At 45.8% G+C, this 27,102-nt stretch overlaps 1 protein-coding gene across 4 annotated transcripts in view; it reads left to right on the forward strand.

Moving 5' to 3' along the window:
* The window catches only part of Dop1b (DOP1 leucine zipper like protein B), a 93,537-nt gene that overhangs the window by 42,844 nt on the left and 23,591 nt on the right, over nt 1-27,102 (forward strand). For all 4 annotated transcript variants that reach the window (XR_016538164.1, XM_090349191.1, XM_090349200.1 and 1 more), the window contains exons 13-26: nt 534-725; nt 3,431-4,115; nt 5,620-5,891; nt 8,293-8,445; nt 10,451-10,551; nt 11,218-11,408; nt 14,794-16,402; nt 16,822-16,933; nt 17,810-17,998; nt 19,067-19,189; nt 21,324-21,458; nt 22,826-22,881; nt 25,262-25,366; nt 25,463-25,529. Coding sequence is in view for 3 of the 4 variants with exons in the window: in XM_090349191.1 (XP_090205317.1) it covers nt 534-725; nt 3,431-4,115; nt 5,620-5,891; nt 8,293-8,445; nt 10,451-10,551; nt 11,218-11,408; nt 14,794-16,402; nt 16,822-16,933; nt 17,810-17,998; nt 19,067-19,189; nt 21,324-21,458; nt 22,826-22,881; nt 25,262-25,366; nt 25,463-25,529 (3,990 nt within the window). In the remaining variant the exon portion in view is untranslated. The remainder of the gene's footprint in view (nt 1-533; nt 726-3,430; nt 4,116-5,619; nt 5,892-8,292; nt 8,446-10,450; nt 10,552-11,217; nt 11,409-14,793; nt 16,403-16,821; nt 16,934-17,809; nt 17,999-19,066; nt 19,190-21,323; nt 21,459-22,825; nt 22,882-25,261; nt 25,367-25,462; nt 25,530-27,102) is intronic.

Raw genomic sequence — 27,102 nt, forward strand, 5'->3', positions numbered from 1 at the left:
GAACACAGTTCCTCTTCGACACTGTACTTTGTCTAACAATGAGCTATCCACCCCTGCCCTCTTATATTTTTATTGTCCTACTAAATGTGGATTATACTTCCTAGTGTAAGTGTTGTAAGCTGAGGAAAGCCACATGATGTGATACTACAGTTATTTAGGGCAAATACACTTTCTACTTAAAATTATGCAGTTAGCTAATTTTCTTGAAGGACATTAATATTTTTGTTGTTGTTTTCTTGTTTGGAGATGGGCTTTCCCTATGCGCATCTCCTGCTTTAGACTCCTGAGTGCTGAGATTATTGGAGGACACCACCACACCAACTTCTAACTTTATTAATACAGAAATATAGGTGGCGGTCCTGTGCTTTTCCTCCTGTAGGGTAGAATCACTTGGGGAAGAAGATACGCTTGATTTCTCCAGATCAAAAGAAAATACTGCCATTCCTGACTTAGGAACTAACCTGAAGCATAGGCTGTGAGATTCTATTTCCTCCACTCCGCCCCAACAGTGTGTGCTGTGCTGTGTTTTGCAGGAGCTCTACTCTGAGGTACAAACCCAGTACCTACCGCAGGTGCTTGGCTGCCTTGTACAGCCGCTTGCAGAGCAAGTGGAGGCCTTAAGCTTGCCTGGGCTCACGCATGCCTTGAAGACGTGTTTCAAGGTGCTCAGCAAAGTCCAGATGCCACCTTCCTACCTGGATACGGAGACCCCCAGCGGCAGCTTGGTATGTGCCCCAAGGACAGAGGTGGTGGGCACTAGGGGTGGTCAGGATTGCTTATACATGAGAACATGTATCAAATGTGTCCAGTGAACTTGTAAAGTACTTGAACACCTAGAGGTTGGTGTGACTAACGCTCGTCATTTCACCCTCTCCCCTGCTTTCTGATTGCCGCTATCGGCTAGATACAGTTAGTGGCCACAGTCAGTGGCCATTTATTGTAGCTCTCCTTCCAGGCCTCTGAGTTTGGGTTTGGTGTACATGACTTGGTTATTGGAAGTAACTCAGCATGCGTAGACAGTTGATTTGCCAGGGCTGCTATCACAAAGGGCTTAACAACAGAAATTATTTTTTTTTCATAGTTGCGGCGGCCAGGGTATAATAACAAAGATACTAGCAGGGTTGGTCTTTTTGAGTGTGCTAGGTGTGAAGAATCTGTTCCAGGCCTCTGTGAGCTTTCACTGCCTTTCCAGCTGCCTTCTGTGTCCTCAGCTTGTGGATTCCCCACCTGTCTACGTCCTGGTATTGTTCCCTTGGTGTTTCCCTGTGTGTCTGTCTGTCCTTGTTGCCACATCTCCTTTCTCAAGGACGTAAGTCTTATTGAATTTAGGCCCATTCCAATGTGTCTGTCTTAATTCTTTTGGGGGGGGAGGTCATGGGGCTTGAACTCTGGGCCTGGGCACTGTCCCTGAGCTCTTCAGCTCAAGGCTACTACTCTACCCCTGGGCCTGGTCACTGTCCCTGAGCTCTTCAGCTCAAGGCTACCACCCTACCTCTTGAGCCACAGCTCCACTTCCCCTTTTCTAGGATTAATTGGAGATAAGAGTCTCATAGTCTTTTGTACCCGGGTTGTGCTTCAGATCTCAGCCTCCTGAGTAGCTAGAATTACAAGCCTGAGCCACTGCGCCCAGCTCCAATGTGTCTGTCTTAATTTGATCATCTGCCAATATCTTATTTCCAAATATGGTACTGTAGGTTAAGACGTCAGCTTCAATCCCTAAATCATTGTTTTACCAATGATTGTGGTTTTCATTCAAACAACATTTTAGGGACAGCTTTGCATAGACATATATATAAAGATGCTCTTTTCTTTTTCATTCTCTACATAGTAGTCTATACTGTGAACTTAACCATTTAACTGTTTCTCTGCTGACATTATGTAAGATCTTTTCTGTTTTTCACCATTAAACCATTTTGCACTCCACAGCCATATAGAGTATCTGAAGAAGAAGCTTTTGGCAGTGGGTCAGTATTTGGAAGGTCAAGCATGGGCCTTTAGACAGATTGTCTTTCTAAAAGACTAACCATGTTAAGTCTTTAAATTATTCTAATTTACTACTTCATTTAGAAGTTTGGCAGTTTTCCCCTGCAAATCAGCTTCGTGCAGTGAGAGACATATGTCTGGGAGAATGCTATATTGGGGGCAGGGAGGGGTACCATTAGTGTTAAGAGATAAAGGAAGAATTAGGGTTATAAGGGTTAAATGTTCGTAGTTCATAAATGTGAATACCAAGATTTTGTGCTGATGGCTTATGACTGTTGTCTGCTAGCTACTCAGGATGTCATGATCTGAGAATTATGGTTTCAGCCCAGGAAGCAAAGTCCATGAGACTTTTATCTCTAATTAACCATATAAAAGCCAGAATGGACAACAAATTATATACACACACATGAATTACATTATGTTTCAGAGCTCTCATGCTTCCTTGTTCTGAGGGAGCAAAGTAGAATAAATATTAGTTTCAGGTTTAATGTAATATTACCTAAGAACTAGTACAGGAAAAGAAAATGATCCTTTCATAGTTGGAGTATTATTACTTTGAAAAACCATACTGTTTATCTATGTGTGTATATATACATGTATATGTACATATATTCAAATGTAGCTAAGTAACCCATGTCCAAAAATGCTTAGGATTTGAGGTCTTTTGCATTTTAGTTTTTCAAAGTTTATAATATTTGCATATTGACAATGAGAGACCATAGGAAATAGGACCTGAATCTAAACATGAACCTGGAAGCCATTTTCCACAGTATGTTTATGCCCCTGTATTCTCACTCTGACACACCGCAGGAAGTCGAGTATAAAATTTTCCATGGGTAGCATTGTATTTAGTGCTAAAAATATTTGGATTTGGAGTGTTTTTGCTTCTGAGGTTTTAGATTGAGTCATTCAATCTGTCTTTGAATTTTGCTCTAGCTTTCTACTTATTTTAGTTCTTTTGTGTGTTGGGTGAATGGATGGGTACTGGGCTTGAACTAGGCCTCATATTTCTGCTCAGCTTTTTACAGTTGGCTGTACTCTCCCACTTGAGCCACACTTCCAGTCCCAGCTTTTTGTTAATTGGAGACAACAGTCTTGAGGATTTGTCTGCCAAGGGTGGCTTTGAACTGCAGTCCCCAGATTTCAGCCTGGGGTGCTGCTCAGGGACAGTGCTCAGACTCTCAGCTCAAGCCCCATGGCTGACCAAAAAATAATAGTAACAATAAGATAAAACAGGCTGAGAGATCAGACACCATAAAAGTGGATGGCGCCTAGCTGCTTCCTCAGGCCTGCACCCCTGTCCTGCCTCTATTTCACCTGCCTTCTTCACTTCATGATGCACCCTTCCAGAACTGCAACTCAAGACTCAGTTGAACTGAGTCTTGAATCCCTTGGTTTTAGGAGCTGTACAGCATAATTTTTTATTTTTACTTATTTACTTTTGCAGAGTCCGGTAAAAGGTGAGAATAGTGATATTATTTTGGAAACAAAGGCAATAGTTTCCGGTGATGAAGATACCTCCTTTCACCCACTCAAGTCTGAGGACAGTGGAATTGGGCTCAGCGCCTCATCACCAGAGCTCTCTGAGCACCTGAGGGTGCCTCGAGTTTCTCCTGAAAAAGATGATGTTTGGAAGAAAGGTGGGGCAATGCAAAGGACATTTCTTTGCATCCAGCAGCTAATTGCCAACTTTGCCAGCAAGAACATTTTTGCAGCACCACTGACGGTGCCTGGAGAAGAAAGCAGGTTTGAAGAGCCTGCAGGGAGGAAGGACCAGGGCAGGGCCCAGAGCACGGTAGATGACAGCTCTGCCAGGAAGAACTCCTGGGAGGCCAAGCCCATCACTGTGCCCCAGTTCAAGCAAATACTTTCAGATCTGTTCACGGTGCGTGGGTCTCCATTTAAGACAAAAAATTCAGAGTCACCATCATCTGTGCCCAGTAGCCCTGGCAGAAAAGTGGAAGCAGAATGGGATGTTGACCAGTTAATTATCGAACTGGGGGGCTCCAAGGAGGAGTGCAGAGAGGCCTTCGCTGCCGCCTGCCACCTGCTGCTGGATTGTGCCACCTTCCCTGTCTACTTGTCTGAGGAGGAGACGGAACAGCTCTGTGAAATGCTCTTCCAGCCTCCAGGTGAGAGGGCGGCCCTGCCAAGTCCACTGTTGTGAATTCTAATACTGAGGCTATATACTCACAGGCTAGCTCAGGTCAGCCGAGATGAGACCATAGGTAGCTTATCCTACTCCAGAATCTAAAGTGCTCAGAAGTGCTTTGAACATTGACATAGGATTCTGGAGCATTTTTTGGGTAACAGACAAGGACTGTGGTGTTCCAGTAGCCATTGGAGGGTTTGCTTCAGACCCAAGAATGTGTGGTCTGTGTGTCGTGGCTTCTGTCATAATCTCTTCAGATACTCCACAATACCAAAAAAACAAACAAAAAACCTGAAACACTTCTGGTCCTCCATCTTTTTTTTTTTTTTTTTGATCATAGGACTTAAACTCAGGGAGTGGTCACTATCCCTGAACTTTTTTTTCACTAAAGGCTAGTATTCTATCACTTTGACCCTCAAACTATACTTCCACTTTTCTTTTTTTCTTCTTTTTTTTTTCCAGTCCTGGGGGCAAAACTGTCTTTGGGCTTTCCTCAGGGTTAGTGTTCTACCACTTAAGTCACAGCACCACTTCCAGCTTTTTTATGTATGTGGTCCCGAAGAATCGAACCTGGGTCTTCGTGTATGCTAGGCAAGCACTCTTCCACTGGGCCAAACTCCCAGCCCCATACTCCAGTTTTCTAGTGGTTAATTGGAGTTCCACAGACTTTCTTGGCCTGGCACAAATCTTTTAAATAAGATACTCCACTTGTGTGGGCTAAGTTTGTTTCTTCTCTCATTTTGTGATTAGTTGTGTTCAGTGTCTGTTTGGTGCTAGAAATTGAAGTTGTGTATGTTTTTGATTTGTGTGTTAGCATACAAGTTGGTAATGGCTGGGACATCAGAAGATCTAGTATACTAAACATTCTCAATGCTAGCCAGTAAATAGTCTTAGCACAAATGCACAATACATATGTGCTGCTAGTCATATAATATTCACTGAAATCAATTCCAGGAAATGGAAAAAAAAAAGTAGATTATTAAGTGATTCCTGTTGTTCAAGATTTAGAAAGTAGTTTGTCATAGCTGCCATAACAGATGACTACAAGCTGAGTGACTTAAACAGCAGAAGCTTACTGTCTCGTGGTTCTAGAAACCAGAAGTCCACATTCAAGCGGTCAGCAAGGCATACTTGCTCTAAGACTCTAGGTAGAACCCTTCATTGCAGAATCCAAGCTCCTGGTGATGACCAGCGGTATTCAGCCTTCCTTTTTCGTGTCACTCCAGTGTCTGTCTTCATGTCATAGCATCCTTTCCTAAGGACACCGTCATCCTAGAATAGGGCCACACTGACGAGCACACCATCATTCCATTACTGCTATAATCAGTGTCACCACCACAAGTTAGCACATTGCTAGGCACTGGGACTCTGAAGTCATTTCCCCAGTCCCGGGTGCTGTAGAGTCTGTAAGTTGGGAAACCATTCTCACCTACTGATTTGTCTGTTGCCTATTACTGTGTCTGTGTGTGGCTGACTCCTTTTAGGAGGCAGCGATTGCAGCTTTCCCCCCTGGCTGAAGTCCCTTATGACCATTTGCTGCTGTGTGAAGGACTGCTACCTACAGAACGTGGCCATCTCCACCCTGCTGGAAGTAATAAACCATTCCCAGTCCCTCGCGCTTGTTATTGAAGACAAGATGAAGCGATACAAAAGCTCTGGGCACAATCCATTCTTCGGCAAGCTGCAGATGGTGACGGTTCCTCCCATAGCTCCAGGAATATTGAAAGTCATTGCAGAGAAGACAGACTTCTACCAGGTATTTTGCATGGGGAAGAAGTAGACAAGGGGCAGTAGGCTGTTTGTTTAAGGTTGTCACTAACACTTGGCTTACTGAGCAGGACAAGGGCTGTGCCATTCCAGTGGCCATCAGAGGGTTTGCTTGAGACCCAAGAATGCCTTGTCTGCATCCTGGCTTCTGTCACAATCTCTGTCCTGAAACTGAGCCAAAGGTCCCAAGGTCCTCTGGTTTTCTCAGCATTCCTTTCCTTGCGTATCACTTCCACCCTGTAAGCAAACTACAGAGAGAACAATTAAGGCCTTAGTATTTTTGGCCTGCTGTGCCTAAATGAATTGTCTACATATAAGTGGGGGCTATATGGAGGCGGGGGGCCATGACCGCCTACACTCACCTGGGTGGATCCTCGGCCGTGTAGAGGAGTGGGACAGCAACATGCTGGTGGCCCATGCCAGAGTCCTTGACTGGAAGCTAGGTGCAGAGATCACCCAAGAGTCTTATCACATCTGCAGTGGACAGTCACATTTCCATCAAGCTGAACTAGGGCAAGATATTCACATGGAGAGGTTTATGGCTCAAGTGCCACAAATGTTTGCTGTTTTATCATAATTTAGGTTTTCCTTTTCTTTTTTTCTTTTTTAAAATAGAGATAGGCTCTTGCAATACAGACTGGCTTTGAATTTACAACCCTTCAAGCCTCTGCTATTCTGGTGATGGGATTACAGCTGAGGACTACTACACCTGACTTGATTTTCTTCAATACATGTTTCATTGTTTCTTGAATGTCTTTAAGATCATTTCTAAAAGCTCTAAATGGTTGTAGACTTTGGATTATTGCTGCCAGTGGCACTGCCAGTCCAATTCAGCCTCAGTTGTGTGAGGCGGGGTCCTGTCTGTTGTTCTCTGACACATGCTTCCTCTTCCCTTCCTGTCAGTGTTGAGTCATCATGTAGATCATGAGTCTGTAGAACTTGGAACCAGGACAAAAGGCCCTGCAAGCAGCAGGGTTTGGCCAAGTCTTCACAAAGTGCTGTATAGATCAGAATGACTAGCAAAATTGCACTGTAGGCCTAGGGACTTATAAAGAAGATTGAATTTGGCCTGCGTATCTTTGAAATGGTATTTATAGAATAAAAAGGGCATCATTTTTCTTTCTTATAGGGAGGCGAGTTATGATTTTCATGAAATCTCAACTTTTTTGTGTGCTAGTCCTAGGGCTTGAACTCAGGACCTGGACACTGTCCTTGAGCTCTTTATTTTGCTCAAGGCTAGAACTCTACCACTTGAATCATAGCTCCACTCTAGTCTAGCTTTTTGGTGGTTCATTGGAGATAAGAATCTCATGGAGGACTGGGAGTTTGGCCTAGTGGTAGACTGCTTACCTAGCATTCACGAAGACCGGATTCGATTCCTCAGTACCACATACATAGAAAAAAGCCGGAAGTGGTGCTGAGGCTCAAGTGGTAGAGCTCTAGCTTTGAGAAAGTCCAAGGACAGTGCTCAGGCCCTGAGCTCAAGCCCAGGACTGGCAAAAAAAAAAATCTCATGGAATTTCTTGCCCAAGTTGGCTTCAAACCATGATCCTCAGATCTCAGCCTCCTGAGTAGCTAGGATTCCAGGTGTGCATTACTGGTGTCTGACTTTGCACTTTTCTTTTTTCCATTTTTTTTTTTTTTTTTTTTTTTGCCAGTCCTGGGCTTGAGCTCAGGGCTTGAGCACTGTCCTTGGACTTTCTCAAGGTTAGAACTCTACCACTTGAGCCTCAGCACCACTTCCAGTTTTTTTCTATGTATGTGGTACGGAGGACTGGAACCCGGGTCTTCATGCATGCTAGGCAAGCACTCTACCACCAGGCCAAACTCCCGGCCCCTGGACTTTTCTTTTGATGGTTGTCTGTATGGAGAGTGTCGGGGTTTTTAGTCCTCGGTCCCTCCCGACCCGTAGAAGGGATAGGGAGAACACACCCCAACCAGGACAAGCCGAGAGAGGAGAGGGCCCACTGACCGCCGCACCCAGCCCTCCCTCGTCAGGGAGATTTGTCAAGGAGGAACTTTCTCTTTATTCCAGAAGTCCCCTCCAGCTAATACCGGGTGCCAGAGCCTATCAGCACAAAGGTGGGCAGAACAGGGGAGGTCCACGTGTTTTTTCTTATTATAGGCCTCAGCAGAGAGTGATAAAGCAGTAACGCATTTGTACCCAATGGTAATCAAGTCTCAGCAGAAAGTGATTCACAATACTGACGATATAGCTCAAAGTCAGGCATGGTGTTAATACATGACAGCTCATTTCTTTGCGTGGCTATCCTACTCAGTGATGCAGATTCATGGGCCAGCATGACCCTGCACTCGGCTCCCAGCAGAGAGAAGGATGGGAGCAGCAGTATCCCCTGTGCCCCCATGGCCCTGTCCACTTTTCTTTGCAGAGGGTAGCTCATGTGCTTTGGAATCAGCTGAACAAGGAGAGCCGGGAACACCACATCACGTGCGTAGAGCTGTTCTACAGGCTACACTGCCTGGCCCCTACGGCCAGCGTCTGTGAGGACATCATCTGTCACGCCCTCCTGGACCCTGACAAGGTAAGCCTTCCTTCCACCAGAGTGCACCATTACTGCTGCTGGGGCAGCCCCACTTCATATCTCCTAGGAAGACTGGGCCATACCCAGCCAGTCTCTGGGACTCCATGGTCATCCTCATTTATGAGCTGAAATAGTCAAGAACTTCAAGTCTGGCAGATTTCTGAGAGCTCAGACCACCCCCTTCCCAGTCCTAAAAACATGTTTGTATGTTTATGAAGGCTCCTGGAGAAACCCTCTCACCCCCAAGTCAGGACTCTCAAAGTTTCTTCAGGTACTGGAAAGCAAGTGATTATTGAAAAGATGTTGGCTGTATTGTCCTTTAAAAATGTACTGAGAGGGGCCGGGAGTTTGGCCGAGTGATAGAGAAGTTGCTTAGCATGCAGGAAGACCTGGGTTCAATTCCTCGGTACCACGTACATAGAGGGGGAAAAAAGCCAAAAGTGGTGCCCTGGCTCAAGTGGTAGAGCGTTAGCCTTGAGGAAGGACAAGGACAATGTTCAGGCCCTGAGTTCAAACCCCAGGACTGGCAAAAAAATAAAAATGTACTGAGGGTGTTAGGAATGTGGCTTAGTGGTAGAGTGCTCGCCTAGCATGCATGAGGCCCTAGGTTCGATTCCTTAGTACTACATAAACAAAAAATAAAGTTTTTGGTTTTGTTTTGTTTTGTTTTTTTGTGGGTCATTGGGCTTGAACTGGGCCTGGGTGTTGTCTCTGAGCTCTTCAGCTCAAGACTACTGTCCTATCCTTGAGCCAAGCTCCATTTCCCATTTTCTAGAAGTTGGGCTGGCTTTGAACCCTCAGATCTCAGCCTCCTGAGTAGCTAGGATTATAGGCATGAGCCACTACACACAGCCAGTAAAGTTAATTTTTAAAAAATGTATTGAGAGGGGCTGGGAGTATGGCCTAGTGGTAGAGTACTTGCCTAGCATTCATGAAGCTCTGGGTTCGATTCCTTGGTACTAGTACCACTTCTACAGAAAAAGCCGGAAGTGGTGCTATGGCTCAAGTGGTAGAACATTAGCCTTGAGAAAGCTCACGGACAGTGCCCAGGTCCTGAGTTCAAGTCCCAGGACTGGCAAAATAATAATAATAATAATAATGTACTGAGAGCTGGCTGTCAGTGGCTCTCCCCTGTAATCTAGCTACTTAGGAGGCTCAGATTTGAGGATAGCCATTCAATGCCAGTTCAGGCAGAAAAGTCCACAAGACTTACTTCCTATTAACCACCAGAAGTAGCACTGAGGCTCAAAGTTGTAGCCTTGAGCAAAAAAAGCTCAGGGGGACTGCACCCAGACCCTGAGTTTAAGACCCACAGTTGACAAAAGAAAAAGAAATGTATTGCAAGATTTCTGGGCACTGGTGGCTCACGCCCATAATCCTAGCTATTCAGGAGGCTGAGATCTGAGAACCCTGTTTTGAAGCCAGCCCGAGCAGGAAAGTCTGTGAGACTCTTATTCCAAAAGTCCACTCAGAAAAAGCTGCAAGTGGTGCTAAGGTTCAAGTGATAGAGCACTAGCCTTAAGGAAAAAAAATCTCAGGGACGTTGCCTAGACCCTGAATTCAAGCTCCAGGACTGGTACACATGCAAACACACACACACACACACAACTTGGTTGCCCTGGTACACATGCACACACACACACACACACACAACTTGGTTGCCCTGGTACACATGCACACACACACACACACTCAACTTGATTGCCCTGGTGCCACCTGGTTCTGGTTCTGGGCCTGGCACTTCCAAACAGTGCTCTACTTTTCCTTAGACCACGTTCTTCAGGTGACCCTGGACACAGACCAAAGCTGAGTCTTCAGTGTGCCCTTTACTGTCAAAAAGCATGAGAGTGTTGGGCTTTTCCTTTCCTTCTGAAAAGCCCCACAGGAAAATACAGCACGTGGCTATGGTGTTGACAGTAGTCATTTGTTATTTAAATAGGCTCACTGTGACTGAACACAGCGTTAGGAAACCTGCTTTCTCACACGTGTACATTTCCTAATCAAGGGAACAAGGTTGGAGGCCCTGTTTCGATTTTCCGTGATCTGGCACCTGACGAGGGAGATCCAAGGCAGCCGTGTCACCTCCCACAACCGCTCCTTTGATCGGTGAGCCCCTTCTCATTGGACCCCAGAAGTTCCTGGTCCATGTGGGAGGCTGGGTCACATGCACATGACTTTCACTGCATGTGCAATGGTGCTCTGAATGAATTAGGCCCAAAGCGTGGGACGCACGAGGAATGTTCTTAATTTGGTGGGGGAGGGAAGATGCTCGCATGCTTTGGATCAGCCATGGAGCTCTGTATCTTCTTTGCGTGAAGGACTGTGGAGGGAGAGTGGGAAGCCTCACACCTTCACTGTGACTGACTGCACGGTCGTGGGCAGTCGCTCAGGAGCAGCACATGCCTGAGGTACAAGTTTTATGGTAGAAACATTCTACTTGTTGGCTTCATGTAGCCCACCATTTCTCAAATCATCTAGACCAGGCACCACAGCCTAGGAGAGGTTCAGGGCCCATCCCCAGCCTAGAGCCTGGGCAATTCACAGAGAAGCCTGGGAGGTTAACGCTCCTCCACAATTGTAACAAGAAACCAAGGAGGAGAACCCTCTTGTCCTCCTGTGCTTCTGTTTGGAAGGTGGTGAGGCGTGTTGTCCCTGTCTCTCTCATATATGTATTACATGTGTATATGTATATATGTCTGGCTTCCCATGGTGTCGATCGGCCACCATGCCTGGCACGCAGAACTGGACTCAGAACTGGACTCCCCCACACAGGTCCTTGTTTGTCGTCCTGGACAGCTTGGCCTGCACGGATGGTGCTATCAGTGCCGCGGCCCAGTGCTGGCTGGTGCGTGCACTCTCCCTTGGGGATGTGGCGCGTATCCTTGAACCTGTGCTGCTGTTGCTGCTCCAGCCCAAAACCCAGAGGACTTCCATCCACTGCCTGAAACAGGAGAACTCAGCTGGTGAGCTACAACGTTGGGTCCCCCACATGGGAGGGAGGCCCTCAGTTGCCTTGGCCACCATTAAGGGACTAGACCCACTTGGCAATCTTGCTGGATTCAGATGCCTTGAAAATGCCTGTCAACTGTGGATATTGTGAAATTTTAAGGACCCAGGAATTAGCATTCAGCATTGAACTTTAGTGGATTGTTGCTTTCACTAAAGAAACCAAGAAGGTTCTGTTCCAAAAGAAGGAACATTTGAAGTATATTTGTTATTAACTGTGGTCACCACACTGTGTAGTAGCTCACTAAAACTTAATCCTCTTATCCAACTAAATCTTCCTACCTTTAGCTTTTTGCCCATCTTCATTCTATCCATATTCTAGTCTCTACTTCTGTGGGAATAGATTTTGCCCATCCTTACCACCAGAAAATGGTGAGGGGAAATATGTTAGTTTGATTTAATAATTATATAATATATACTTTGTCTTTTGTCTAGTGGTACTGGGATTTTTAACTCAGGCCTTCAAATTTGCTAGATAGGCTTTCTACAACTTTGTCCACATCTCTGGCCTTTTATGCTTTTGTGATATTTCGAAAAAATCATTTTCCTGGGATAGCCTGGACCATGATTCTCCTATTTGTACTTTTCTAGTAGCTAATAGCAGGTGCCTGCTACTGTATGGAGCTTTTTGTTGAATTGCTGTCCTTAAGTCATTTAGTCTATGACTGAATTGCTAATCTCAGCCTCTGAGGGGCTAGGATTACAGATATCAGCCACCATGCCAAGCTCATAATATATATATATATATATACATATATATATACATACACACAATACATTGTACCCCATAAAAATATAATGATTATTTGTTTTATTATTTTTAATCAGTCCATGTTTAAGTAAAAGTAAGGATTCTTAGCCAGGTACAGATGGCTCACACCTGTAACCCTAACTACTCAGGAGGCTAAGATTTAGAAAAACATGGTTTGAAACTAGCCCAGGCAGAAAAGTCTACCTCCAAAAATCTTATCTCTAATTACCCAGCAAAATGCTGAAACCAGAGGCATGGTTAAAGTGTAAAAGTGCCAGCCATGAACAGGAAAAGCCAAATGTGACCTAGAGGTCCTAAGTTCAAGCCTCAGTACTCACACAAAACAAATGTGGCTTTTTGTTCTCATGGCAGCTACATTTATAATATTTGTACCTGGGTGGGGTTTTTTTTTTGGAATTTATATTTTTATTGTAAAGGTGGTGTACAGAGGGATTACAATTGCATCAGATAGTTATTGAGTACATTTCTTTTTTAGAAGAAAGTTTGGACTCCATAGATTTTGAGGTTTAGGAAGTCTCAGCCCTGCCTTATTTCTAACGTGTTCTCTGCCCATTAACAGAGCTGTCTGAGAGCCCTTAGAAGAGAATATTCTTGCTCTACCACTTTCTCTCTCTGGTAGACATGCGAAGAGTGCTGCCTACCCCTTCCTCCTTTTCCTCCTCCTGCCATCCTGTAGCAATCTATTTGGAAAATGTTAAACCTCAAGCAGGCCAATATTTCTGATATCTTATTCTTCCTTCTCTTCATTCTTGCTTAGGGTTCACAGCATGGATTTGTTAAAAGCTACCAATAGACAGTATTTATAAATACTAAAGACTTTTGGCTTTTACTAAAGAGAACTAAATATTTAAGAGGTCTGTATATATTCTGTCTATAGACATATCTATGTGCAGCCAGACTCAGTGGCTCATGCCTGTAATCCTAGCTACTCAGGAAGCTGAGATCTAAGGATCACAGTTCAAAGCCAGCCTAGGCACAAAATGTCCTTAAGACTCTTCTCTCCAATTAACCACCAGAAAACCGGATGTGGCACTGTGGTTTAAGCCTTGAGCTGAAGAGCTCAGGGACAGCGCCCAGGCCCAGAGTTCAAGCCCTACAACCAACAACAACAACAAAAAAGTGTCAGTATGGTTCTTTTTTTTTTTTTTTTTTTTTTTGCCAGTCCTGGGGCTTGAATTCAGGGCCTAAATGCTCTCCTTGGATACTTTTTGCTCAAGGCTAACACTCTGCCACTTGAGCCACAGTGCCATTTGTGGCTTTTTCTGTGTATGTGGTTCCAGGGAATTGAACCTAGGGCCTCATACCTGCTAGGCAAGCACACTACCACTAGTCCAAGCTCCTAGCCCAATGTACTTATTTTTTTTGTGGGGGGAGGCAGTCCTGGGCCTTGAACTCAGGGCCTGAGCACTGTCCTTGGTCTTTCTCAAGGCTAGAGCTATACCACTGGAGCCGCAGCACCATTTCCAGCTTTTTTTCTATATATGTGGTACCGAGGAATCAAACCTGGGTCTTCGTACATGCTAGGCAAGCACTCTTATCACTAGGCCAAACTCCCAGCCTGTGCTTCTTTTTAAAAGTGGGTTAATGAGGAAGTAGAAGCACAGGTGGAAGTCCATGGTGGCACCACCTGCAGGTTAAACAGACACTGTTCTGTCCACACTGCTGTGCTTCTGCTTTTCCCTGCATTCAGTAGGTCCTACACACTGATCTTATCAGCACAAGGAACACGTGTTCTAAGCCCCTGAGCAGTAGCCTGCCATGTGCATGGATCTGATGTGTTCACTGTGCTCCACATCTTGAATCCTTAGTTCACTCAGTAGCTCTGTTCACACATGACATTTTCGATGGAAACCCTTATCTTCATAGCTATGAGAACTTGTTGGCATTTCTGCGAGATAACAATTCTAGAAAAGGAATTGCTAGAACAAAATTATAAATATTTTTTAATTGCTTCCCATAGAAATGTTGAGAAATGGTTCTGTGGCTCAAGTGATATAGCACTAGCCTTGAGCTGAAGAGCTCAGGAGCAGCATCCAGGCCCAGAGTTCAAGCCCCACGATTGACCCAAAAAAAACCCAAAATTGTGATTGGGGCTTAGTGGTAGAGTGCTTGTCTAGCATATATGAAGCCCTGGGTTCATTTCCTCAGAACCACATAAACAGAAAGAGCCAGAAGTAGCACTGTGGCTCAAGTGGTAGAGTGATAGCCTTGAGCAAAAGAGGCTGAGGGCCAGTGCTAAGGCCCTGAGTTCAAGCTTGAGGAATGGCAAAAAAAGAAAGAAATGTTGTGATAACAGCATTTCTTATGAGTATCATGCACTAACCAGTTGCACCACTGGAACTCCATAACAGCATTTCTGTGACAACATAACTGAATTACCTAATCCCTTGAGCATTCCAAAACACAAACTCATTTTCCTGTGTTTCTACCTTTTGCCCTCATGTAACTAGACTGGTTGGTTTCATGTGGGAATTTTATTACTACTGATCGTTCTGTCTGACTTTACGACAGCACATTCACCATTGCTAGCCTCTCTGTTCTAAAATCAGCTGTCATTTTGTGTTTTCCAGAGGACTTGCATCGTTGGTTTAACCGAAAGAAACCTTATAAAGAGGCTTCGGGGTGCCTCCAGGATAGCAGTTCTGAAGAGCCCCTCCCTCTAAGCCAGCTTACCACAGTGGATCGAGAAGCCATTTGGGCTGAAGTAGAGAAGGAACCAGAGAAGTGCCCGCCCAGAAGTGAGCTGAGTGAGGAAGACCTGCCCTACTACATGGACCTTCCAGACAGAACAGCGTCGGGCAGCGTGGACAGCAGTGAGCACACTGAGTCTGCAGACACGAGCTCTGGCCACACTGACAGTGAGAACACGTCCAGTTTCTCATCTCCCTCCCACAACCCTCAGGAGCTGAGCCATGAGGAAAACTGCTGCGCACCCCTCCCCATGGCTGGCAGAGCGTACCCCAAGCGCTCGGCCTTGCTGGCAGAAAACTTCAAGTCTAATACCAAGTTGGGCCTGGTGAGGGTGGACTCGGATAAGACACAGGCCTCGGAGTCTTTCTCGAGTGATGAGGAGGCAGACTTGGAGCTGCAGGCCCTCACCACATCTCGGCTGCTGAAACAACAGAAGGAGAGGCAGGAGACACTGGAGGCTTTGTTTAAGCACATCCTGCTCTACCTGCAACCCTACGACTCGCGGCGGGTTCTGTACGCCTTCTCCGTGCTGGAGGCCATACTCAAGACCAACCCGAAGGAGTTCATCGAGGCTGTGTCCAGGACCAGCATGGACACCAGCTCCACCGCACACCTCAATCTCATTTCCAACCTTCTTGCACGCCACCAGGAGGCCCTAGTTGGGCAAAGTTTCTACGGAAAGCTCCAGACCCAGGCCCCCAATGTGTGCCCCCACTCTCTGCTAATCGAGCTCCTCACCTACCTCTGCCTGAGCTTCCTGCGCTCCTACTACCCTTGCTACTTAAAGGTGTGCCACCGGGACATCCTGGGCAACCGAGACGTGCAGGTGAAGAGCGTCGAGGTGCTCATCCGAATCATCACGCAGCTGGTGTCGGTGGCCAAGTCCACTGAGGGGAAGAATGTGGAGTTCATCCACAGCCTACTGCAGAGGTGCAAGGTGCAGGAGTTTGTCCTGCTCTCACTCTCAGCATCCATGTACACAAGCCAGAAGCGCTACGGCCTGGCTGTGGCAGACAGGGGCTGTGCCCTGCTGGGGGACAGTCTGTTTGAAGAGAGCCTTATCAACCTGGGACAGGACCAAATCTGGAGTGAACACCCACTGCAGATTGAGCTGCTTAAGCTCCTGCAGGCACTCATTGTCTTGGAGCACCACCTGGGCCAGGTCCAGGAGGAGGCTGAGAGCCAGCCAGCCCTATCCCGGGAGTGGCAGAAGGCCCTTAACTTCCAGCAAGCCATCGGTGCCATGCAGTATGTGCAGCCCCACCCACTCACCTCCCAGGGCCTTCTGGTGTCTGCCGTGGTGAGAGGCCTGCAGCCTGCCTATGGCTATGGCATGCACCCCGCCTGGGTGAGCCTGGTCACACATTCTTTGCCATACTTTGGAAAGTCTCTAGGCTGGACCGTGACACCCTTTGTCATCCAGATTTGCAAAAACTTGGATGAGCTGGTCAAACAGTATGAATGTGAATCTGTGAAGCTGTCCATCAGGTATGTTGAAGTCTTGGAGGCGTCGCATCACTTCCATGACAGTGGATGGCCATTTCACTGGGCCTGAGTGCCAAGTGGAGCACAGCTCAGCCTACTGAGAAGCCTGGCTAGTGTTGTCATTCCACACACATACTCAGACTCGTTAGGGTCTTTACATGAATCAATCACTCAACGGGTCAGTTGATTTTTGCCAATCAGATAAACAGTAAGCAGAGTCACCTCCTCTGCAACTTGCAAACATCTTAAACCGTTTTCCAAAGTGACTATGACTATAAGGTAGCAGAGGTGCTAGTCATTCTTGCACTGTTTCATTAGCAGAGTCCAAATTCATTTACAATAGGGTTTTCAGTGTTTGCATGTCAAGTTATAACTCCAGTCTCTAAAATTCTCTAAACCACTTTCTCGTTTTTTCATCAAAGCTCAACCTCAACGAAGGAAAACATTTCTCCAGATTATCCACTCACTCTTCTGGAGGGTCTAACAACCATTAGTCATTTCTGTCTTTTGGAACAACCCAACCAAAACAAAAAGGTACTTTAATTTACTTTTTTCTGCACTTGGGGTAATTGACAATACAGTGTGTTGTCATTATTGGATTATAACTGTTTCACATGAATGACATGATGTATTTATGTGAGTTATGCAAATTTGTTTAGTAAGGCATACACATTTGGTTTTGATCTAGCATTTCCCACCATGGTCTTCAGCCCTTGCCTCTTGTGTAGTCAGAAACAATATAATAGAAAACATATAGCCACTTGTTTGATTTTAGGTTTATGTTCATTTTCTTTTTTTGTTGTTGTTGGTTGTGGGGTTGAACTCTGGGCCTAGGTGCTATCCCTGAACTCTTCAGCTTAAGGCTACTGCCCTACCTGTTGAGCCACAGTGCCACTTCCAGTTTTCTAGCAATTAATTGGAGGTAAGAAATTCACGGTCTTTAATGCCCAGGATGGCTTTGAACCTCTATCCTCAGATCTCAGCCTCCTGAGTAGCTAGGATTACAGGCATTAGCACTGCGCCTGGCTATTATGTACATTTCTTAATGCTTATGTTCATTGTCTTACTGTGTGTTCATTCTACTTGCTGGCATGGTGCTTATGAAGCCTGCATTGGAAGGCATGATAGATGTTAGCTGCAGTACAGGGACTGGGATTACATCTTAGCATACCTCCAGTGCTTGGGGTGGACTAGTAAAAGAGTTTGTAATCTAGAGTTCCCTCCCACTGGTTCCCTCCCTCTCCTTAAAAGAAAGCCAAGATTGAAACAGACAGAAGAGAGGTCATTACTTCCAGACAGCACTGACTTACTGGAGAGGCCAGCACCCACCTGAGCCCCAGAAGCTCCCATCACCTTCCTGGAGAAAAGCTCCGGTGATGCCAGGTCTCACTCGTCCATTTTCACTTTCAGACTGCTGCTGCGAGTGACCCTATCAGCTTGAGAAATGCCAAGAATGCCATTTTAGAAGAGCTTCCTCGCATTGTAAACACCATGGCCCTCCTCTGGAGTGTTCTCAGAAAGGAGGAGTCTCAGAAGAGGCCGGTGGATCTCCTGGGAGCCACAAAAGGATCTTCTTCTGTTTACTTTAAAACCACCAAGGTGAGGGGCCTTTCTCCTTGTTGCTCTGGCGTTTTGATGCTGTGATGCACAGGTGGCTTCCAGAATGTTCTTTCAGTGCCAAAGGTGCTTTGAAGGAATTGTGTAGCAGTTCAAGCCTGCTGGGAAAGGTTCAGAAAAAAAATTTGCATTTAGCTTTTCTGGACCTCAGCTTCCTCATCTGTGTGATAGGCTGTTGCTAGGCTTCTGCCCTGTGGACCAGTGGAGATGAATCATGGTATCACCAGGTACCATGACTGAGCACCTGGCTCCTAGCCTTTCCACAGCTGTGGATCGGGACCCGGGGCGGCATCTCAGGAGCACAAACCTGGTAGAATGGAGGAGACAGCTCCATGCTAGGCTCAGCTTTGTCTGTGGTGATCTAAGCATGGGCAATGAGTACTGGTTCTCAGGTGTTCCCGTGCCTGCTGTGTGCACCAGGCCCTGTTCCTTTGTCTGTGGACAAGATAGATGGAGCCCAGTCCTCCTGGGCAGTGACAGGGGAGAGAAAGAAGGAGGGAGGGATGGAAGGAGGAAGGAAGGAATGGAGGGGAAGTGTGAGAGAGAGACAGAGAGGGATTCTTGAAGGAAATGCAGTGCTCTGAACTTGTGTGAGGCTCTGGGAGGAGAGCAGTCGGGAGACTGATCCTAAGGCAGACAGGCCTTGCTGAGGCTCCAGGCTGACTAGCTGAGAAGGAAATACAATAAAAACAGTACCACCCACTCACAGTTGGGGGAAGGAGTTGCCAGTAGGGTTGGGGGGTTGGGGGAAGAGATATGGCTCATCTCCTGGGACTCTTGTCAACTTGGCTAGCCATGTCCCTACACCATGCACTATACCCTCCCTTTGGCACCACAGCCAGTATCATCTCCCATCCAGCCCCTTTAATGCCTGTTCCTCCTGTTTCCTGGATCCGCCCAATTGTGAAACCTGCTGTTTTAATACTGATACTAGAGGTCCTTGTACTCAGTACCTACCATAGGTGGTAGCTAGATGTGGATTCCATGAGAGCTCTGATATTATTATACAACAGATCTTTTCTTTTTCTTTTTTTCCTTTCTATTTTCTAGACCATAAGACAAAAGATTTTGGACTTCTTGAACCCCTTGACAGCCCATCTCGGAGTCCAGCTGATAGCTGCTGTTGCCGCAGTCTGGAGTAGAAAGAAAGCTCAACGCCACAGCAAGACAAAGGTAAACTCACTTTGGCAAAGAAACCCCAAAGGAGCCTGGGAAGAACAGGTGACACAGAGGCCAGCTGAGTTAGTTTCACCATCTTCAGTGCTAAACCCAAAAGAGTCATGGGTTTAGTGCAGCTCTGCCTTCTAGTTGCTACTTTTTCTATAATGGATATAATTTTCTTTTTTTTTGCCCTCTTTTCATCTAATATGCCTGCAAGAATACAGAGAATGTTGTCTTATTTTAAAGAATTAAGAAGATTGGGCCGGGAGTGTGGCCTAGTGGTAGTATGCTCGCCTAACCTGCTGAAAATCCTGGGTTCGATTCCCTGGAACCAAATATACAGAAAAGGCCAGACGTGGTGCTGTAGCACAAGTGGCAGAGTGCTAGCCTTGAGCAAAAAGTGTCCAAGGACAGTGCCCAGGCCTTGAGTTCAAGCCTGAGGACTGGCAAAAAAAAAAAGAAAGAAAAAGAAAAACTGCTGGGACTGAGACTGTGGTTTAGTGGTAGAGTGCTTGCATGAAGCCCTGGGTTCAATTCCTCGGTACCACATAAACAGAAAAAGCTGGACATGGCACTATGGCCCAAGTGGTAGAGTGCTAGCCTTGAGCAAAATTAGCTTGGGGATAGTGGCTGGGCCTAGAATTCAAGCCCCAGAATTGGCAAGAAGAAAAGAAAAAGAAAAAGCTCAGACAGTACCACCAAAAGAAAAAAGAAAAAAACCCCAAATTTTAAAGTACTATAACCCTCTCACCCAGCTAAAGAATCCATCCATTGTCTTCCCTGTGAAGACTACGTGGCCTATTCCTTGGTTCCACGTATCACTTCTTTAATACAGGACAGTATCACTTGTCCCTGATAATAAGGAAGAATGAGTGATTCTTACAAGTGAATGAATGATGACTTCTCCCTGGATTTGCTTCATTTATTGTCCTCTCAGTGGTCCATCGGGACACCCTCCAGGACTTAGTTTACTTACTGCCGCAAAGCCAACACACTTTCCCATTATTCCACCGGGGCAGGTACAGGGGTGGGGTGGGGGAAGAGGGGTCCCTCCTCCTGGATGAGCCTAGTGTCCTAACCTCCACGGCTATGGTGGGCTGCTGCTGTCTGAGGAAGACTGAGCAGTGGGGTCTCGGCCACCCTCCCTCACATCGTGTGGTGCTTTCCCAGCAGTCAACCTGGTGCTAGCTGGGTTTTTGTTTGTTTGTTTGTTTGTTTGTTTGTTTTTGGTTGTTGTTGGTTTTCCATTTCTTGTGAGCATGATTTGTAGACTGGGGTACAAGTGTGCCCACGATCTCAGGCACTTCCTGCCAGGGCCTGCCAGCCTGAACTTGCTCTGTCTAGAGTTTTCCCTCGTGTCTTCATACTTTCAGTTTCATTTCTTCATTCTAGCTGCTTCCTTCAAGTTTATGCATCTGTTTCTAAAATACTTTTTACTCTTGTGTACCATGACTATTGCCTGTGCCCCTATACCTTTTCTTCTTGATTGCTCTAAACCCACCACTTTTTCTTTTTTCTTTTTTTTTTTTTTTGCCAGTCCTGGGCTTGGGCTCAGGCCTTGAGCACTGTCCTTGGACTTTCTCAAGGCTAGGACTCTACCACTTGAGCCTCAGCACTACTTCTGGCTTTTTTGCTATGTATGTGGGATACCGAGGAATGGAACCCAGGTCTTTGTGCATGCTAGGCAAGCACTCTACCACTAGGCCAAACTCCCGGCCCCCACCACTTTTTAAAGTGCAGTAGAAGATAAGGTTTCGACAGGGTGTGTGTGTGTGTGTGTGTCTCTGTCTGTCTGTCTGTCTGTGGGAGTCAGCCGGATGTTGGTGACTCGCACTTGTAATCCTAGCTGCTCAGGAGGCTGAAATCTAAAGGAACATGGTTTGAAACTAGCACAGGCAGAAAAGTTCATCTCCAGAGGTCTTATCTCCAGTTAGCTAGAAAAACACTGGAACCAGAGGAGGCATGGTTCAGATGTTAAAGTGCCAGCCAAGAGCAAGAAAAGTCAAGTGCAAGTTTGAGGTCCCAGGACCAGAAAAAAGAAGGAAGATATTGGTGTCAAAGATCATTTGCTGAGAAGAGCTGCTTCCAACACCTTTACCTTTATTTGCTCTGTGCAAGCCTTCAAGGAATTACTTTTTCTTGGCAGATAGTCCCAGTGGCCAGTACATCCCAGCTCACTCTGGTCGACTTGGTTTGTGCACTCAGCACCCTGCAGACAGACACGGTGCTGCATCTGGTGAAGGAGGTGGTGAAGAGGCCACCACAAATCAAAGGGGACGAGGTGAGCCTGCAGATCTCTTCCCAGTGCTCCTGTCTGCACGTTGTGTGTATCCAGGAGAGAAGCGTAGCGGATGGGAGCATGAGGAACTTCCTGAGATGTGGTATTCCTGTGCTTCTGGAGAAGCCAGTTGCTCCAGTGCTGCTGTCTGAAGCAGGAACCACCAGAGGTCAGACCCCACGGCCTGGACTCCCACCGCTTGGTGTTCCCATTCTTAGCACCTCTGTGCACCACCTAAAATGGCATTTAGAAACAGGAAATGACTCCTGTCTCAAAAAGCACAGTCTTAAAGGTGTCAAGTAAACCCAGCCAGCCTCTGCCCAAGGTGATGCTGGCAGGTGTGAATCATGGCTGCCACAGTGGGGAAGGAGCTGGGCTCAGTTCTGACCTGTGCAGAAGGATTAGAGGGAGGAGTGACTGACCAGGAAGGGCAAGGAACAGGGGAGAGAAGGAAATTACAGACAAGCAGGTGTGTAGAGGAGTGGGATTGATGTGATTGGGCTGTTAAGGCTTCAGGGGGAGGGAATTCCACACCCCTCCCAGTGGGGATTCCATGTCCCACCAGAGTCCACCACGCAGAGCCAGTCTCATTTAAAAAAAAAAATGGTGAATTTATTGGGGAAGTAAATAGTGAGCTAGCCAGCCAGGGACACAGTGCAGACTTGGGAGCTAACGCTGTGATCCCGAGTGGTTCCCAAGCTGGGCTTTTAAGGGCAAAAACCATGTGGTCGAGCCCAGCCACACAGGTGGCCAATGGGGTTGTAACATACACAGAGGGACTGCATAGTCAAATCCGGCTACATGGAGGTAGCTGATATGGCTACAGGCTGCCTCTTAGTAACTGTTTGAACTAATCTATCATCTTGGTTTAAATTTGCCTGCGAATTTGGAGGGTCCTCACACAAAGCAGGCAAATATTCTAGCTCATGGGGGCAGGGATAAGGTTACTCCTTCCTGGAAGGGCAAGGGCAACTGGGCTGTTTTACTATTGTTGAACATTCCCCGACAGGGCTGGGGAGCTCTTAGTTTTTGCTCCCCTTAACGGGGTCATCTGGGTTTACTAGTTCACACCCTCCTGTGGAGGCCAGAGCCTGAGGCCAGTCTTCTTGGCGATTGTACATCAAAGGATGGTCCCTAGGTTGAGAAGTCTTTAAGTTGTAGGAGACATACATTGAAAGGGCCAAGGGGACATTTACAGTTATAAGTTTTTTATAAATAAATGCTCTCAGAAAGGGAGGGAAGGTGCTTATAGTTGGGTATTGGGGTATTGGCTCAGACCTTTGGTTTGATAGGTACATGACTTTGCCTGTTGTATTGAAATTGATATCCTCACTTCCTACCAGTGTAAAATAATAGCTTTTATTTTTCAGAAATCTCCTCTCGTGGATATTCCTGTTTTGCAGTTTTGTTATGCTTTCATCCAGAGGTAACAATGTCCCCTCACAAACTCTTCTGCACTGTAGGTGCCATTGTTGTGACCATGAATTAATTAACCTCTGATTTTCTTTTTTTGCGGGGAGGGGAGTTTGTAGAGGAATGCTATTTAAACTCATGGTCTCGCATGTACTAAAGCAGGTGTTTTACTACTTGTGCCACTCTCCCAGTCCCTTTTTACATTAGTTATTTTGAGATAAGGAGTTGCTGAGATGACAGACACATATCACTGTGTCCCCAGTCATGGACTGAGATTGAGTCTTGAGAATTTTTTTTTTGCCAGTCCTGGGCTTGAGCTCAGGGCCTGAGCACTGTCCTTGGACTTTTCTCAAGGCTAAAACTCTACCACTTGAGCATCAGCACCACTTCTGGCTTTTTCTATATATTTGGTACCATGGAATCGAACCCGGGTCTTCGTGCATGCTAGGCAAGCACTTTTACCACTAAGCCAAACTCCCGGCCCCAGACTTGAGAACTTTTTATCTCTGGATTGGTTTCAAATCATAATCATCAATCTTTGCTTCGCAAGTAGTTAGGATTATAGACATATAGCCACCATGCTTGGCTCTGGTTTTATTTCGTGACAGCTGGAGAGTCTTAGTTCCAAGATTATTCCACTGGTATCTTAATACCTTCCTGAGATGTGGGACTGGCTTGGTGTGTATTTACTTTTCCCTCTCCAGAGATGTGACCTATATGCTACACATGGAATACTTCTGTCAGTACAGCTTTATATAAAGCATATTAAACTTTAAAGAGATTCAGAAATCTATAATGAAATACATAAATGAAATAGATACATAATAAGTAAAACCCCAAATATATAGGAAAGTGCTGAAGCTGTCTTAGAGAGATTCCTCTGCATGCTCAGTGTCTCCCGTGGTTTCTGCGGGCTGACTTGTGCTCTGATTTACTCAGCAGAATCTCAGCCTGGCTGGGCGCGGGTGGCTCACACCTCTAATCCACCTACTCAGGAAGCTGAGGTCTGAGAGTCTTGGTTCAGAATCGGCCCAGGCAGGAAAGTCCATGAGACTCTTACCTCAAGTTAACTGCTCAAAACTGGACGTGGAGTTGTGGCTCACAGTGGTAGAGCATTAGCCCTGAGCACAAAAGCTTGGGGACAGTGTCTAAGCCTTGAGTTCAAGCCCCACAACTGACCAAAAAAAAAAGTATCTCTCTGGGGCTGTAGTGGGACTGAAGGGGATTCCCTGCACTCGGAGGAAAATTCCCTGGGTCTCGTTCAGGGCAGCACCCCAGACATCCCTCCCAGTCCTTTCTAGGTAGGACCTTCAGTGTTTCAGTGAGGGTGGAGTAGGTACAGGTGCTTCTTGGGGGCTCATTGTCCTTTCCTGTCCACCAGAAAATAACCCTGACAACCAGGGACAGTCCTTGGCCCACACAGTTACATTTTCAGTTATTCCTACTTTCTACTATCTGAAGTGGCAACAAGGTAAATGGAGTCCTTGGACTAAGAGTTAAAAGGGGGGGCAGTTTTTGCCCTTCACCCACAGGTGTTTCTGCAGTTCTCTCTTGTATACTGTGTTGCCCCCTTAGCCCTGAGTGGGCTCTGAGCTTGCCAGCCACTGCAGAGTAGGTTCTTATCATCCTGCTGCCAGGGAGGATATGCTAAGGTTGCACACGAGATAAGAAGGTAGACCAGGATTGGTCCTGGGACCCTGTGGTTGCATCTGAGCTTTAGTCTACCTCGCTTTGTAGTCCTAAAGTCAGCACCCTCCCCCTCCCCTTGATGTCTGAATGCTGGGTAGGGCCATGATCCATCTCCTGATGGTCATTTTCCTAACCTAACACTCTGACCACTGACTTAAATTACCAGAGAGGCTGGGAAAGCGGAATATTAGAAAAAATAGAACAAGAGGTCAAAGCTGAGGGTATGGGGTAAGGTCTTCCTTTTCTGGATGAGGCAGCCAGGATCATCTCATCTGGCCTGATTTCAGATCTCCTAAATCCAAGTGCTAGCCCAAATACAAACAGAAGGTAAAACAAGTAACAGGCTAGTCAGACTGCTTCTCCAGACTGAGATTAGAAACCAGCAGAAGGAGGAAGACTAGAGAGTGTGGAGGGGGTGAATGTGATCCATGGATTTCACATGCAGGTATGAGAATAGAATATTGACACCTTTCACAGAGGGAATGAGGGACATGAAAGAGCCATAGAGGCGGTGAATTCCATTGAAGTTCATTATATGTGTGTTTGGAAAGGAGTAAAAGCTCATTGTACAGTTAACTCACACTAACAAAAATTGGAGTTTGCTGCTCCGTTTTCTAAACTTTGGGATCTAAAATTTGCTTATTAAGTAAGTATTCTACTTTAAGTTGTTCACAGTTGGACATTTTTTCTATTTTTAAAAACAGACTTCCAGTACTGGACTTGCAAGAGAATTTCCCTTCACTGTTGGGAGTACTGAAGGAGTCTGCGCAGTTGAATCTCGCCCCACCTGGATATTTCCTGCTTCTCAGGTATCCTGTCACTGGCTTTACATCGATGTGCTTTCTGTTGGGACATATTTTATTTCTGCAGCACTTTTTGATGGGAAGCTGATTGTCTCTCAACAGCGTGCTGAATGACTTCATAACAAGAACCCCCACCCTGGAAAGCAAGAAGGATCAAAAAGACCTGCAGGTCTGTATGCTTTTTTTTTTTCTACAGTGCCATCCATCTTTATGGATAATAAATCATGCATACAATCTCATCCTAGCTGTTGACAGAGGAATGGGCAGCTTGGACATTGTTTACTGATGAAGGCACTTGTGCTGTGATGGAGCCATACCTATGTTTTCCTCACCATTCTCAGTGTGCCAATGTCTCCAGCATAAATCACTCTGCATGAATTTCTTTCCTTAAAAGGATTTCTTCAAGCTGGGCACTGATGCCTCATGCCTGTAATCCTAGCTACCCAGAAGACTAGGATCTTGGGATCATAGTTCAAAGCCAGCTGGGGCAGAAAAGTCCCTGGGATACTTTTATCTCCAGTTAACCACTCAAAATCCATTGATAGAGTGCTGGTCTTGAACAAAAGAGCTCAAGGACAGCCAAGGGCCTGAGTTCAAGCCTCACAACAGATGGGTACGGGGGAAGCTGTTCTTCACCAGGTGCAAACAAGACATGCCTGTAATTCTAGCTACCCAGTAAGCTAAGACCTGAGGATCGTTGTATGAAGCCAGCCCAGGTAGAAAGTCTGAGAGACTCTCTCCAGTTAATCAGCAAAAGGCTAGAAATGGAAGTGTGTGATTGAAGTGGTAGAGCCCTAGCAATGAAAAAGCTAAGGAAGGATGCCATGTACAACACACACACACACACACACACACACACACACACACACACTTTTTTTCATTATAAAAACAACACATGCTCAGAGGAGATTTTAAGAATAGTAAAATAATAATAATAATAAAGCTTAGCCAGAGGAGAAAATAAACTTCCCAAAGTAGAATGCTGAGTAATACAGAAGTCATGAAGGAATATGAAAACCAGTTTTATGAGTTAGTTTCATCTAAGGCTTCAATTAAATTGGGATATAATCCCTTAGTCCACAAATGCCAAAATTGAAGCTTGTTTGAGCTCTCATAAAATGACAGTGTTTGCACATAACTTGTGCATATCCTCATGTATGTGTCTGTATATATGTGTGTGTGTATGTTATACATATGTGTGCGTGTGTATGTGTGTACTGTACTGAAAATCAAAGGACTTTTTATGTATTAGGCAAGCAGTCTCCCACTGAGCTACATATCCGGCCAGTGGTGGTTTTTTGTTTGTTAGTTTTGTTTTTTGGGATGGGGGTATCAATATATAGCCCAGAATATGTGTGTTTATGTTTCCCTGAGACTGCTAATCTACATTCTCAGCCAGTTTTTGAAATTTTATTTTCAGACAAGATGTCATTAAAGCTGACATTGAACTTGCAAGCCTCCTGCAAAAAAAAAATATTTTTGTCAATTGTGGGACTTGAACTCTGGGCCTGGACACTGTCTCTGAACTCTTCATCTTAAGGCTACCACCCTACCCCTTGAACCACAGTACCACTTCCGGTTTTCTGGTGGTTAATTAGAGATAGAGTCTCACGGACTTTGGTGCCCAGGCTGGTTTTGAACCATGGTCCTCAGATCTCAGCCTCCTGAGTAGCTAGGATTACATGTGTAAGCCATCAGTACCTAGCTCCGATTTAAATCTTTTTAGTTGACTTTATTTGTGA

The sequence above is a fragment of the Megascapheus bottae genome, chromosome 1 (assembly GCF_031878675.1).
Source record: "Megascapheus bottae isolate mThoBot1 chromosome 1, mThoBot2.hap1, whole genome shotgun sequence".
Lineage (NCBI taxonomy): Eukaryota > Metazoa > Chordata > Mammalia > Rodentia > Geomyidae > Megascapheus > Megascapheus bottae.